Source organism: Leptonychotes weddellii, chromosome 10 (genome assembly GCF_054177405.1).
Source record: "Leptonychotes weddellii isolate Sample4059 chromosome 10, ASM5417740v2, whole genome shotgun sequence".
NCBI lineage: Eukaryota > Metazoa > Chordata > Mammalia > Carnivora > Phocidae > Leptonychotes > Leptonychotes weddellii.
In genome coordinates, this window is record NC_138378.1 from 91,485,890 (window position 1) to 91,501,575 (window position 15,686).

General features: G+C 52.8%; 1 protein-coding gene across 1 annotated transcript; it reads right to left on the minus strand.

The window, feature by feature from the left end:
- Positions 1-1,525: 1,525 nt before the first annotated feature.
- ASTL (astacin like metalloendopeptidase) lies at positions 1,526-15,181 on the minus strand. Its single transcript, XM_006731004.3, has 9 exons — positions 15,109-15,181; positions 14,323-14,448; positions 12,283-12,344; positions 10,910-11,000; positions 10,334-10,451; positions 9,430-9,611; positions 7,055-7,136; positions 6,811-6,965; positions 1,526-2,124 (listed from the first exon to the last, which is right to left on the minus strand). Exons 1-9 carry the CDS (start codon positions 15,179-15,181, stop codon positions 1,628-1,630), a joined length of 1,386 nt encoding a protein of 461 aa, XP_006731067.3. The 3' UTR covers positions 1,526-1,627.
- Positions 15,182-15,686: the final 505 nt, after the last annotated feature.

Genomic DNA, 15,686 nt, shown 5'->3' on the forward strand with positions numbered 1-15,686 from the left:
AGAACCCAAATTCTGGAGAATCTAAAAGCCACATCCTAATGGAGGCTAATGACAGGCAGCCTCTGAGAGCTAGGAGGGCCTCACAGGGCACAAAGCACTTCACCCCCCCCTTAGTGTGGCCACTAAGAAACCCCAACCCAGCACCAGAGGCCTGGCTCCACTACTTAAAGAGACCCATAGGGGTAAGGCGGTCACACTCCTTTCTCTGATAAATGGGGGTACTATGTACGCTCTCGATCTTTGCTTGGGAATCTCCCAGAGGAACGCCCCCCTCCCCCCCCCCCGCCGGTAGGAACGGGGCCCGAGCCTCTCCTCACTCACTCTCAGCTCGCTCAGCCAATCATCCTCTCCTGTCTGGGGGCAAACAGAGGGACTGTGTTCCCCAACCCATGATCCTTCCCTGATGCTAATACCTGAGACCAGGCCCCTGCTCGGTCTGAGAAACTCAAGATGGACCGAGGGCAGAGGCTCCAGCCTCCCAGGAGCATGCCCTCATGTCCCCTGACTGGGCTCAGGAGGCAGACAAAGGCCAAGCTCTCCCCAGCCCTGAAACATGGCAAGCCTCAGCCCTGCAGGGCTGCTCCCTCAGCCATGCCCCTCTGCTGCCCTGAGTCCCTCTCCTCCCCAGGGCCCCTCCCACATCAGTCGGCAGGGTTAAATGAGCTCATGCATAGCCCAGTACCTGGTTCCTAGAGCAAGTACCCAATTTTATTTGTGCCTTCCCCCAGAACATCTGAGGTGCTTGGCCCCATGGGGCCCGGACCCAGGCTCCTACTTCCCTCCTACTCCAAGCAGGGCTTCCAACAGGCCACCAGAATAGTGCCTCTCCAGGACTGGGGGGCTCCTGGCCTATAAGCCTTCACACAGCAAGCCAGGAGGTAAGGACAGGGCTTTGCTGAAGGAAGAAAAGCAGGTTGACCACCCCACCCCCCACCTCCCTAGCCCCTTCCCATCTTCCAGGACCTCCGCTGGCCAAGTCCCTGGCTGGTGGGGAGAGAGAGGGGAAGGCTCCTGGGAACAGCAAAGCAGGGTGGAGAAGAGCTTGAAGTCATGTGTTCAGGGCCTCCTGTTCTTGCTGTTTCCCCGCTGTGCAGTGCTGGAGGCCTCCACCCCTTCCTCAGCACCCCTGGGGTAGCGTTCCTGGCGCTGAAGCCTCGCCGCACTGCAGGGTAGCAAGCTGAAAGCCCCCTGGGGAGCGGAGCTGGAGGCTGCAGGGTAATATTCCTAGCACCCAAACACCAGGGATGGGAGGCCGGCCCCAGGGTCCCAGCCACAGGCTCCCCAAGTCCTGGCCTGAGAGAGGCGGCAGTACCTGAGCATGCTGGGGGGCTGGGACTCACCCATGGGAGGATGCCCAGGGGCCTTCGGGGCTGGAACCTGCCTCTGCCCCACCTCTCCAGACCCCTGGGCTTCCAGAGCCCTGGAGAGTATCCTCTCCCCTTCCCAGCAGCCTCTAAGCCTGCCTCCCCCCCGCCACCGCCCCCGATGGACCTAGAAGTCCCCTTTGTCCCCAGGAGCCCTCAGGAGAACATATGGGGAAGGAAGGGACAGAGGGAGAGTCCTAGGCCTCAGACAGGGGAGCCATCTTGGGGCTGGAAGAGTGGGTACTGTCCGGGAAGGCCAGGGGTTACACAACCCAGCTCTTGGAGACTGAGGATGCCCTTCCCCCTTGGGGACAGAAGCCACAGGCTCGACCTCCTGGCATCCCCCTGAAAGGACTTTCAGGTACATGTGCTCCTGGCAGATCTGGGGTCCCCAAAGCATCCTGGATAGGCACTAGCTGGTCTTCTGCTTCTGGAGCCGTGGTTGGGGGTACAGAGGGCACTCGGGCCAGCCAGGACGTCTGTAGAGCAATACCAGGAACACCTGCTCCAGGCCTGGAGTTCAGGGAGGAAGCTGGGGTCTGAAGCAGCCCTGCAGATGCCCCCATAGCGAACTTCCTTGGCGCAGGGCGCTCCCAGCTACGCGGGCTCTCTCCAGGCCCTGCAGCAACATGCAAGGCTCCAGCCTTGGGGCCACCGGTGTCAGGGCTCCCAGATTCTGCCAACAATGCCTTCAGAAGCTGCTGCAGGTATGGTCTAGAGACAGGAGTAGGGCTCCTACCATCGCTGGGGGGCTGGAACCCTGAAGCAGGAAAGATAAGAGGTTATGTCCCAGAATCCCAGAGGGAAGATACACCGCCCCGCTGTAGAGCGCCCTAGCCATTTTCAGTCTTATCCACAGCTCGTTGGAGACAGCCTGCCACACCCCTGCTCAGCCGCTGCTCAAACACCTTCAAGACCCAAATTTTCAGCTCCCACTGAAAAACAAGGACCACAGAACCATCCCATCCCCTCCCCTCTTGGTCTCAGTCACCACCAGCAGGTCAGGCCACAGGGATCTTCCATGACCTTCCACCCTGAGCCCAAGCTGCGGACGGTCAACTCACCGGATAGCCGAGGGCTAATAGCACAGCAGCCCCCACTGTCCCACCACCTCCTGGGGCCCTCTGTACTGAGCGACCCCCTGCCTCTCACCCCACATTTGAGGTCTCCTGCAAATTTCTCCTGCACTTGTAACCACCTCCATCACGGTCAGGCACATGCACTCAGCAGGACAGGGCCTCCTCGCTCTTCACGGCCACTCCTGGACCATGGCCCTAGAGTTTTATAAAACTCCTCTTAAGCCCAAGTTATATCTGGCCAGGCCCCTCCATCCCCTCGGTGCTGCCTCTCACCCGTCACACCTGCCCATGCACCGAACGCTTCACAATGAGCCCAATCTTCCATCAACAGACACTGACCATATCAGGGCTGATCTGCTTCAACCAGCAGCTCTTCTCCCTCCTGGTCGCATTGACCTCACAGCTCGCTCCCCCAGACGTGGGCAGTACCAGAAACCACCACTGCAGAAGGCTCCATTCCTGGCTGCCCACTCCTATACTTCGAAGCTCACTTGTTTAAATATCACAACTCTTCAGCTCCACCGAGCACATGGACCCCAAGGTCTTCCTGCTCTACCACCTCCCCGCTTCCAGACCACTCTCCACACCCGACTTGGGCTCCACAGCCCTCACTGCAAGTACTCCTCAAGCACCTTCCCCTCTGTCACATCCGCCCACAAAATCCCAGTCCTGGAGAACCAAGTTGCCAACCTACGCTGCGCCTCCACCTGGCCACCAGCTGCCCCAGCACCACCCACAGCCCTATGGGGTGTCTCCAGCCAGTTCTTCTGCCACCTAGTCAGCAGCGTCGCTCCTTTCCCCGCACATTCATTCCCTTCTCCCCAACATCTAGGCTAGTGACCTGTCATGCTTTGTGACCAAAGCCCTCAGAAGCCCATGCATCTGCACATCAAGATCCACATGCAAAGTTAGGTCTGCTCCTGTCTCCCTTATTAGGTCCAAGGAATCTCGGACATTCTCAGAGACCTACCCACCAAGGGCAGCTCCTACCCAAATGTTCTAGATATTATTCCTTCTGCCCTCTAAATCCACCCTTTTTTCTGTCTCCATTGGGTCATTTCAGCATCCAAACATGCTTGAATGTCTACCATCATGATTAACCTCCTCTTGACCCACAGCCCCTTCCAACCACCTCCCAGTTCCATTCCTCATAGTAGTCCAACCTCTGGAATACCCACCCACAAAGCTCTTGCCACATCATCTATTCTTTTTAACTTAAAAAAAAAAAAGCATGTAATATTGGATATTATGTATAGGAAAGAATAGCCCAAGAAATGGTGCTAGAACTGGACAGTCACATGCAGAAGACTTAGGATTAAATCTTCATGACCTTGGATTAGGCAAAGGCTACTTAGATAGGACACCAAAAGCACAGTTAAAGGATAGAGAAGTTAGACCCCCATCGAAATTAAAAATGTTTGTATTTAAAGGACACCATCAACCTATAGAATGTGAGAAAATATTTCCAAATTACAAGTATGATAAGGGACATGTATCTAGAATACACAAAGAACTCTTACAACTCAGCAATAGAAAGACAACCCAAATGAAAAACCGGCAAAAGGATTTAAACACATTTCTCAAAGAGGATATATAGATGACCAATAAGCATATAAAGATATCATTAGGGAAATGCAAATCAAAACGACAATGAGATACCACTTCATACCCACTTAGGATGGATATAATCTGAAGAGTAGATAATAGCAAGTGTTGGCAAGGACATGGAGAAATTTGAACCTTCACACACTGCTTGTGGGAGTGAAAATGATGCAGCCAATTTGGAAAACATAGCATTTAAATCTGGAGTTACCATAGGACCCAGGAATCTATTCCTAAGTATATATCCAAAGGAAAAGACCTACATTTGCATAAAATCTTATATACAAACATCCATAGTAGCATTAATCATAATAGCCAAAAAGTAGAAATAACCCAAATATCTTTCAACTGATGAAGGAACAAAATGTCATATATCCATACAATGGAGTGTCATTTGACAAGAATGAAGGACTCATACATGATACAATATGGATGAGCCCTGAAAACATTATGCTAAGTAAAAGAAGCCAGTCACAAAAGATCATGTATTGTAGGATCCCATTTACATGAAATTTCCAGAATAGGCAAACCTAGAGAGACAGAATGTAGATTGGCAGTCATCTGGAGCTGGGGTTAGGGGCACTCACATACAAGTGAAGGAGGTTGAGTGTCTTGTGTTTACTTCTCATTTGGTTTCTCCCGTGAGATGCTTGTTAGGTCTCTTGCCTGTTTTTCTACTTTGTACTTCCAGCTTTTTCTTATTATGTATATTATATATATTAACTATATAATATGTATTTTGGGTACAATTAGTTATGTGTTACAAAAGTTGTCTTCTGATTTGTAATTTGTATTTTCACTTTGCCTTTTGATTAGTAGTTATACTATAATAATTACATAATAGTTATTAATGTAGTTGGATATGTGAATCTTTCCAGTTTTATGGTTTGCTTTGTGTCTTATTAAAGAAATCCTTACTTATTCCAAGGTCATGAAGGATTTTACTATTTTTTTTCCTAAAGTATTTTCTATTTATATGTAAGTCTTGTATATATCTGAGATGTATTTGTGCATGAGATGGGAATTTTTAATAGATAACTAGTTATCTTAGAGCCATTTAATGACTACTCTATTCTTTCCCTAATGATCAGCAATGCCCCTTTATCAAGGCTCCACTTCTGAGTAGAATTCATTTATGGACTCTCCATTCTGTTTCAATGGGCAATTGTCTATCCTTGCACTAGTTCTATGCATTTAGACATTTTATATACATACATTTCATGTATGTATTTTGTATGGTATACATTTCTATACATTTCTATAAATATATTTTTAAACTATATATCTTGATATCTGCTAGGGCAAGTCCCACCATTTTAGTTTTCTTCAAGAGTATCTTGGCTATTGTTTGCCTTTTGTGTTTTGTTTCTTTTTAATAATTTTTTTAAAGATTTTATTAGTCAGAAAGAGTGAGTGAGCACAAGCAGGGGAAGCAGCAGGCAGAGGGAGAAGCAGACTCCCCGCTGAGCAAGGAGACCAATGTGGGGCTTGATCCCAAGACTCTGGGATCATGACCTGAGCCGAAGGCAGACGCTTAACCAACTGGGCCACCCAGGTGTCCCAACCCTTGTATTTTTATTTAAGTTTTAGAATCACCTTGTCAAGATTGCCAAAAACCTTCTTGGGATTTTTAGTGGGAACTGATGGAATCTATAGGAAGACAATGTAAAAATGCCAATTCTGATCTATTAATGAACAGGATACATCTCTCTATGTATTTAAGAATCTTTAATGATTTTAATAAAGGTTAATTTTCGGGCGCCTGGGTGGCTCAGTTGGTTAAGCGACTGCCTTCGGCTCAGGTCGTGATCCTGGAGTCCCGGGATCGAGTTCCGCATCGGGCTCTCTGCTCGACAGGGAGTCTGCTTCTCCCTCTGACCCTCCTCCCTCTCATGCTCTCTGTCTCTCATTCTCTCTCTCTCAAATAAATAAATAAAATCTTTAAAAAAAAAATAAATAAAGGTTAATTTTCCATAGAACTTTTTATAGAACTTCTGTCAGACTGATTCCTTGGGACCTTATTATTGCAATTATAATGGGTTTTTTAAAATTACGTTTTCCAACTACTGATATAATCAATATAGAAATTTCTATACATCTTTTAAAATTCTTATTGCTGGGGCACCTAGGTGGCTCAGTCAATTAAGCATCCCATTCTTGGTTTCGGCTCAGGTCATGATCTCAGGGTCATGGTATTGAGCCCCACCTCAGGCTCAGGGGGAAGTCCGCCTGAGATTCTCTCCCCTTCTGCCCCTCCTCCCAAAATAAATCTTTAAAGAATAAGATAAAATTCTAATTGCTTCCAATAATTTAATAGGTTTTGTTGCTTTCAGTGTAGATAATCGTCATCTATGAGTAGTGACAGTTTTTGCCTCCTTCCCAATCCTCAGAGTTTTCATTATTTCTCTTGCTGTACTGCAATGCCCAAGATCTTCACTACAGCATTGAACAGATGAGACAATAGTGGAAAAACATGTTTTGGTCCTGATTTTAGTGCTTTTACATTAAACATGATTTTTGCTCTGGGTTTTTGGTAGATACCCATGTTAAGGTTAAGAAAGTGACCTCTATTCCTGTTTACTAAGTTTTTAATCATAAATGAGAATTTTCAAATGCTTTTTCTACATCTCTTGTGGTAAACCCTTGATGATTTCGCCCTGCTCACCCCTACAACCTCAGTCCTACCACTTCACCCTCATGGACACCACCCTCAACATAGAAACCTGCTCCAGATTCCTCAGATCACTCTGCCCCTTGTCACTTACCTCCCCCACGGGGGCCTTGGCCACTTGGGCTGCAGTCATAGAGCCTGAGGACCCGTGTGATGTCCGAGGTGCTCAGGTTCCATCGCTGGCCAATGTGAACACTGGGAGCCCAGATCGGTGTGATGGTGGGCAGCCCACGGCGGCTGAAGGCAAACCTGAAACCCAGCAAGTGGGGACCTGAGTCCAGATCACAATGGGGGCTGGAGGGGCAGTGAAGAAGGGAGAAAGGAAAGGGGGTCCTCACCTCCCATAGTGCATCACTGATGAGTAGTCATAGGGCACCAGCATGTTGCTGCTCCGAGATTTGATGAAGTTGATTTCAAAGCCTGGGGGTGGCGGGGCGGGGAACAACCACAAAACTTGGTGATGGGAAAGAGGGTGGGGGAGTGAGGGGTCGGGTGATAGGGGCCTTCCAGCCACTTGTAACCTATGTGAGCTGAAGGATCCAAAACTATAGCCAGATGTGCCCCCCACCACCAGTCCTTGGTCCCCACCTCCTTGGTGCCTTCTCTGCCTACTCCTCCCCTCCCCAGGAGGGGTCCAGACCTGCACTAGCTGATGTGGAAGCACAGGGACCTCATGACTTCCTAAAGAGTGCCCTCCACTTCTAGCCCTGCTCAAGCTCACCCGATGCAACTATCTTTGTAGAACCTACACTTTTCCACGGAGTCGCATACCACTCCGTGTCTTCAACACCCTTACCCAAGAGATGGAGTACCTACCCTTCAACCCAGCTTTAGAGACCCACTAGCCTATCAGCTGCTGTTGAACTCCCATTCCCCAGCAGCAAGCCACCTTGTTCTTTCTGCCTTGGGCCGGCGCACCCATCCCCCAGGTTTGAGTCCAGCATTTTCCCACTGGCCAGAGCACCCACTTTTCCCCGTCACTGCCATACCTGCCTCTACAGAGTTCTTCTTCCTTTTAAAAACCCTTAAGATATTAAAACAGTTTTGAACAGACAATATATTCATCTGGTTCAAAAGTCAAAAAATGTTGAGATGTATAATAAGCCTCCCACTCCATCCCCCTTCTGAGGTCCTGCCTCCCCATCCCCAGTTCATTACTGTCATTAGTTTGTATATCTTAGCAGTTTGTTCTATACATAATTCAAATATATTCTCATTTTTCTTCATTCTTAATAGGAAAAATTACTTAAGAAAACCACTTGAGTTTGAGTGCTGTTGGTTTTTTAATTCATTAATTCCTGTCTTTAACTTCATTAATTCCCTCCTGCTTTCCTTTTTCTTAATTTGGATTGAAATGCTTAATTTTTTCTATTTTTATTGATAGAAGTATTTAAGTCTACACATTTTCCCTGAGCATTGCTTTAGCTGAGAACCATCAGTTCCAGTGTGTTGGGTTTTTGTTTTTGTTTTTCTAAGAATTCCTGCAGTTCTTTAACCCTGGAGCTAAAAGAAAGGATTATTATCGTTGTTTTTTAAACTTTAATTTCTAAGTAGAAGTTTTGGGTTTTGTTATTTTTATTTTATATCATGATCAAAACATTTAAATTAACGTTTTCAAATTTGAAGTTTTTCTATCATATGGTAAGTTTTCCCAAGTATTCCATGAGCACTTGGAAGGATTAAAGTCTCTATTTTCAGGGTATAGTCACTATCATCACCCCCTTCCTTAGGCTAATCTCAGATCTCAAACTCCATCCCTTGTCTCATTATAAGGTGCTACCTAAGTGCCCCCCCGCCCCACGGCACCCTTTCTCCGGGGCTCCGTGCATGCTGGTCTCTTGGGTACCCTCCCCCACCCATTTTACCTGGCTCACCCCACAACAGCAGTGGAGGTGCTCCCACCAGAAGCTCTCTGCTTACAGGAAGGCTTCCAACACTTCCTCTTACCCCCACATTCCCCCAGACCAAATTCCTGATCATGTATGTGCCCCACTTCCATCCCTCATGAAGCAGTGGCCTCTCTTCTTCTCACCTCCTGACTCAAGCTGTGTGCCCCCCCCCCCACCGCCACAAGCGAGGGATCCCACCATTCCTGAGATCAGATGCCCAGCACTCAGCCCCACACCCAGCACACAGCTCCTGCTCGGAGGAACAGCCTCGGCTCTACCACTGCCACCTTTTGGGACGTGGTCTCCCCGGGCTTCCTCTGTCCCACATGCCCATTGGTACCCAGCTCACAAGGACTGAGCCCCTGCAGGCTGTCCTCAGCCTCCTGCATCAGACACTTGGCATGCACAGCCCACTACTTCCAGGGCTTCGGTCTCGGCTCCACCTGTGCACCTGGAACACAGCCCCCTGCCCCAACCCCACCCAGCAGTGTCTGGCACAGGAAGGACACCATGAACAAGGGTCCATCCTCAGGTACCTGGCTGTGTTCATGAGAAAAAAAAGGAGACACAAAGCAAATAGTGATGCCCTAGCTCAGGCAGGAGTACGGGCAGGCAGATGGAAGGCTGGGAGCCCAGAGCGGTAGTATTGGGACCACCTCCCGGTCTCAAAGAGAACCAGGAGCCCCACCTTCCCCACGGTAGACAGGCAGATGGTGGGGAAGATGGATAAGCTCTTCTAAGTGGCAGGCAACTCCGGCCCTGGCCATTGGCTTCTCACGCCAGGACCCCCAGGCCTGGCCTGTGCTGTGCACGACTTGGCTTACCTGGGAGGATCTCATTCCAGTGGATACGAATATAGCGGTCCCGATCAGCCCGTGAGTGCTCATGCCAGAAGCCCAGCACATGCATGAGCTCATGCAGGACAATGCCTGGGCCTTTCCGGAGACAGGCAGGTGCCAGGGACACCACCTGCATCCCTCCACTGCGTCCCACACTGGAGAAACATCTGCAGGGCCAGGAGAGAGTACTGGGTAGGTACCAGCCCAGAGATCCAGAGCAGACCCAGGCCCCCTTCCCCTTCCTCTCCCAGGTCCTGGGATGAATGAGCACCAACAGGTAGTCCCCATCCTAGATTCTAGTCCCAGGCTTGCTGTTCCCAAGTCCCTTCACTGCCTGGCCATCTGTGAAATGGGTACACTGAATTCCCATTCCCAGCCTGGGGTACAAGGAGGACTGAGGGATGGAGAGGAGCACCGATAATGGAAGCAGCTCATGGAGTGAACGTCCCCATGCAGGGGTCCCTGAGTCAATGCTTTCACACACGATCTTCAGTCCCCAACAAGCTAGGAAGTGGGTACCTCCAGCATCCCCATTTCAGAGGCTCTTGCCCGGTGTCAGGTGGTTCCTACACTGTGGAACCTGGATCGAAGGCCAGGTGGGCCCCAGAAGCCGCACCCGTTCCCCAGACCATGAAGTCTCCGCAGAGCAAGGTTTTGTGAGGAGAGTCAAGCACCTCCTGCCCCTCCTTCTCCACCTTCCGCCCTGAGTATCTGTAGGTCCAGCTCCCACCCAGCAAACCACTCAGTGGGCAGGGCGGCTTTGGACCTGGGAAGCCAGGCCTCGAGACAGGTTTTAGACGAGGTCTTGGTTAAGTCCCGGCTGAACTCCGAAGAACGCGGAGGAAGCCCCCCCACCAATGGACACACGGACACCCCCAGGAGCACGTACCCAGACATGGGAATGATGGAAATGAAGTCCCTCTGGCCCTGGTAGGCGACAAACCTGATGCACGTGAGGCGCTCAAATTCGGCAAATGCCTTCAGGAGGACCTCGTGGCTGCGTTTATCTGGGGGAGGCGACACCTCGGCTGAACCTCCAGCAGAGACCCCAGAGCCCTCGTGACCCCTCGCAAGTCTGCATGCAGGGTGGGAACGGAGCTTCCAAGCACTCTTCCAAAATGGAAAGGTCAAGAAAGGGTGGCCTGAGTGTTGCGGGGAGGGGAAGCTGGGTCCCAGACAGGCCCTGGCTGTGCAACCTTGGGTAGGTCCCTGTCCTCTGGGCCAGTCGGCCTTGAAATGGAGCAGACAGTCCTTCTATGTACCCCTATCAGCTCTTCCGGGCTTTTAGCCCTCCCAGCTCCCGAGGCCCTCAGGAATAAAGGCTTCTCGGGGAAGGGTTCTTTGGTGGTGAGGGCAAGTAGAGGCACAGGGAAGAACCCCAGCAGAGCCCAGGCTACACAGGGCATAAGGCTGAGGCCACAGGGAGGCCCACAGCTCCCAGGACGGAGTGCACACGCTCACTCACCGTACTTGCTGGAGAGCAGGAAGGGGACCTCCACAAAACCCCCGTTCTTAGGCCACTTGTTGCTGCTCGCTGAGAACAGCCGGAAGGGACTCTGAGGAGAGAGGGCAGTTCAGGGACCACTGGGGACCCAGGTCAGCCAAGCTTCTTGCCCCCAGAGGTGCCGTGTCTCAGGCCCCAAGAACCCGAAAGATGGGAGAAGCAGGACGCAGGCATAGGAGGGTAGGGACAGAGGGGTGGGACATCCGGGGGCCTGCTAGGTGAGTTACGATATACAACACGACCCTTTGTCCTACAGAACAGAACTGTAACCTATTCCGTCAAGCGGAACAAAACTTGACACTTGTTCCTGAGGAGGCTGATGAGGAGTGCCAGCTCCCCAGGGTGGCCCCATTTAGAAAGGCTGAGCTCCAGCCACAGCCCCGTCCTTCCTGAAACCCAGCAGTCAGCCGAGCATCCCTGAACGTCCACAGAAAGATGAGGCAGGGTCCTTCTCAGGCTGATGTTAAGGCAACTTCCCTGGCCTTAGCAACTCCTTTTTCCACTCTTGTGCCAACCAAAACCCTGCGAGGCATAGGCTCCATGGCACCCTGGCCGGTCCTGCCCCACTGGCTACCACAGGTTTTACTGGATTCGCGCTTCCCCCCTGTCCTCACTGGGTGACCAGGAACAGGGGCCTCGCCCCACAGGGACCAGCCCCAGCCTTTGGCTCTGCAGCCCAGCCTCATGTTGCACTGATGGTGGGCAGCCTCCAACCAGCAAAACCGTCTTGCTCTCACCAGGTCACTGTCCTGTTCAGGAGGACACCTCTACCACCCAGTCCCTAAGAAGATGGCCTTGCTCTCCGGAACACCGAGCATCCTCTTCTCCCCAGCAAGTCACCCCAGTTCCCACCCAGCCTTCTCCTTTTCTGACTCCACCCCTCCCTTCCTACCAGGATGGGGTCCCAGACCATGGCTACCACCCCTGGGGTTCCCCACCACCACTTCCCTACAGCCCCACCAGCCCCTCTGCTGTTCTGTGCTCATCTCTTCCTTCATTCCAGTACTTTCTGAGCACCTCCCCTGGGCAGAGCACCTCCCCTGGGCAGAGCACCAAGATGGACCTTGAAGGCTCAAACCCCCTCCTTCAGGAAGGCCTCCCAGGCTGACTGCTGTTACCACCGCAGAGGTTACCCTCCCTCCCATTCAGTCTGGCTGATTCCTACTAGAGCATTCACTGTGACTTTAGCAAGAAAGGGTATCTATCAAGCTATGAGCAACAGATTTTGGATCCCTCACGTATCACGCCCCCATGACACTGGAGGCTGGGCTCAAAGGCTTCTAACGCTATCTGTGAAGTTATTCACACCCATGTGTGTACATGCTCACACTCACTGGCCGAAGGATATCCCCCTCCAGGAGGAAGCTGCTCTCCGGGGTTTCCTCTGGGATGAGCCCTGGGAAGAAGGGAGGGATGTGGATGACCCCAGGGCTTCCCTCCACCCAGAATCCAGACTCTAGGGACAGGCCCAGCAGCCACCCCAGAGTCTGGCCTTCCTGACTCTGAAGGTGGAGCTTCCCTGGACCCTGAGGCTGTGTGACCCATTTAGAAAGGCTGAGCCTTTCTTCCATCCATGCATGATGGATCTCAGCCCAATCACATCTCTCCCTTGTTAGAACACAGTCCATGGCTCCCCCAGCCCACGCAAATCCAGGCCCAACTCCTTCCTCTCTGCTAATCAGGAGCAGCCATTTCTTCAGCTGTCTCCTATGTCATCCCCCTCTCCAACCCAGGCCACACTCTTTCCTGTGAGCCCCAGCACGCCTGAGTGGGAGCAGGGCCATGTGCCACCTTTCGGTGACTGTGACTGGTCTGGAGGGAGCTAGAACCTAGAATCTGAGGCTTCCCCGGGATTTTTTTTTTTTTTTTTTTTTTTAGCTGCCATAGAGGTTACTTAGCCAGGGCTGCGGAAGGCCCACTGGCTACCTGAGATGCCCTTTACTGGGAAGGACACGCCATCCCCAGCTGCCGGGAATGTTGGCTGCTAAGGTCTCACAGCTGAAGGCCCTTGGCCAGGGATGGCTGGGAAGCTACCCAGGCCACACTCCAACATGCCCTGGGCTCTCCTGTCCTTCCTCATCCCCCATCTGTGTGATAGTCAGGGCCCTCGCAGTGACAAGTGACCAATTCCAACTCGCACCACCATAGAAGGAAGGTTTCTGGCTCCGGTGAGCCTGTCTCTGCTTCTCTCTACAGCCTCGGTTTCTGCCAGGGCAGGCAGCCATTCTGCCCAGCCTCCTTACCAAGAGGTCAGCCCTACGAGGAGTCCTGGAAGAGGGTCTGGCCCTGAGGCACATTAGGTTGGGTTCCCTAGACGCAGAGTCTGAGCTGGGGAGGCACCTGCAAGTGATTTATTGAGGGGGCACTGGGGAAGACCCAGGCTCTGCTGGAGTGCAGCCTCAACCTGACCCCACAGGAGCTCTGGACCCCAACCGGCACCACACACTTGTCCCACACTGAGGCAGGGGGCTGCCCCATGGCCCCTACGAGTCACTGTGGGCCGCCCTGGGCAGGGGAGGGAGTAGCTTCCCAGCCATCCCTGGCCAAGGGCCTTCAGCTGTGAGACCTTAGCAGCCAACATTCCCGGCAGCTGGGGATGGCGTGTCCTTCCCAGTAAAGGGCATCTCAGGTAGCCAGTGGGCCTCCAGCAGCCCTGGCTAAGTAGCCTCTATGGCAACTGAAAAAAAAAAAAAAAATCAATCCCGGGGAAGCCTCAGATTCTAGGTTCTAGCTCCCTCCGGACCAGTCACCGAAAGGTGGCACACGGCCCTGCTCCCGCTCAGCCATGCTGGGGCTCCCAGGAAAGAGGAGCATGACCATGCGGTCACTGGGAGGTTCTCATCCCCCCAGGCAGTCACCCTGTTCCCCAAACACTTCAGCTCCAACCTCCAAAATCCAGACTTTTTTTTCCCCCCAGCAGCTTCACCCTGGGCTATCTCTATGTTCTTTCTTCAGCGGAGATCCCCAGACAGGGAGGCGTGAGGCCTCATGCGGCTTTGGCTTTGCCCCCCAGCGCACGCCCTCACACCTGCAGACCATCCTGCCCCAGGTGGCTGCCATCTCAAACCCCCACTAATGACTTCGCTCAACACTAGCTGGAGCACCCCAAAGACCCGTACTTTTTATGAGGCCATTTTTTAAAAACCTATGCTTTTCTATCTTCTTATAAAATGACAATCCAGTAGAGAAGATACAGAAATAGAGACTTTTTAAAAAGTTACCCATAGAACTAGGAACTGCTGCTCATCCAGAGCCCAGTGAGCTGGCACCTATTCAGCTCGTTCTGCTCGGCTGCGTGTTCAGCATGGTCTTCACCACAGCACATGGACCACTTCAGAGCCCCTCTACCCCACAAGACGACGCCATGCCCTCACCTTGGTTAATCGCAGGGATGTCCTTGTCCCAGGACGTCTGGGTCTCCTCAGGGTTGAGGCCCTCTGAGAAGCTGGTTCCACAGGCTTCAGGGGAGCTGCAGGCTGAGGGCGCTCCTAGGATCAAACCTGGCCCAGACAGGTGCATACCCATGATGCCCGAAGCGCCCTCATTGGTGAGAGAGGACAATAGCACATGGGAGTGGGGGGTAGGGGGTCAGACAGCCAGAGCCAGGCCCTTCACGGAAAGCAGGCCTCCAGAAAGTAGTCCTGGAAGACCTCCTGGCCTTCCCTCAGTCCCAGCTGGTGACAATAGCTAGACAACCTTGAGGAAGGAGCTCCTTTAAGGGGACCAACACTGGGCTCTGAGTATCTGTGGGTATGAGGTAGGGGAGGGAGCAGAAGAGAGGCGGGGACAGACCTCAGACACCCACACTGAAGGCAGTGCGGGCTAGCCTGGACCCTGCCCCATGCCTCCCTTCTCAGCCCAGACCTCTGGAAAATGGACTCAGACTGGGCAAGCCTGGCACGCAAGCAGAACAGGGACGTCTGGAGTGCCGCACCTGCTACCTCCTGCCAGGCAGGCCCTCTGCGTTCAGGGTCTTCAGGAGGCCTTCCCTTGGCACCCCTCAGAACGGGTTTCTGGGAGCATCCCTGGAGAGCCCGTTTTCTGAGCTATTCAGATCAGCTCGGATCCCTGCAGGCTCTGGCCACACCCTTCTCACCTCTACCCGCACTCTGTGGCTGGAGCCAAAACTCGAGAAGAGAAGGGCGAGGCAGCCCACTTACCTGGCATGGAGAGTAGACCAAGCACCCACGGCCAGAGGCCTCCCATGTTCACGCGGTCTGTGGGGGGCCCCATTGGCCCCACAGCAAGCAGGAGCCCAAACACCCGCAAGGACAAGCCCGCCTAATAGCAGACCTAACGCCAGTCCCCGCCCCCACCCAGCCCTTAAATAGCGACTTCTCCAGCCCCCACCTGCAGCCCCACCCCAACCAACCTCACTTGCAGCCCCGCCTCCATCAACGCCACCTGCAGCCCTGCCCGCTCCCACCTGTGCTCCCCGCCCCCACCCCCCCAGCCCAGGCCGGAGCCTCAGGACCCAGGTCAAATCCTTCTCAGCCTGGCTGAGGTGGGGGAAAAGGTGAGAAGCCAGGCACCAAGCACCCTGCAGGGAGGGAGGGTACCACTGGGGAGTGTGCCTCTTCTGAGGTCCCCTCTCACCACCAGGGGGCAGGGAAACATCACAGAAGGGTGCTAAGGTGGGCGGGGGGCAGGGAGGGGGGAGTGGGCAGGGGACCTCGTTCTCCAACAGGGGAAGACCCCTTTCCTGCCACGCCCCGCCCTGTGCTCACACCTGGGAAAA

Excerpts from the sequence above, each read along its gene's own strand:
- ASTL (XM_006731004.3), bottom strand. The coding sequence starts at position 15,181 with ATGGGGCCCCCCACAGACCGCGTGAACATGGGAGGCCTCTGGCCGTGG. Across the intron at positions 11,001-12,282 it reads AGGGGGATATCCTTCGGCCA|AGTCCCTTCCGGCTGTTCTC; the intron begins GTGAGTGTGAGC and ends CTCTCTCCTCAG. Across the intron at positions 10,452-10,909 it reads CCTGCTCTCCAGCAAGTACG|ATAAACGCAGCCACGAGGTC; the intron begins GTGAGTGAGCGT and ends CGCCTCCCCCAG.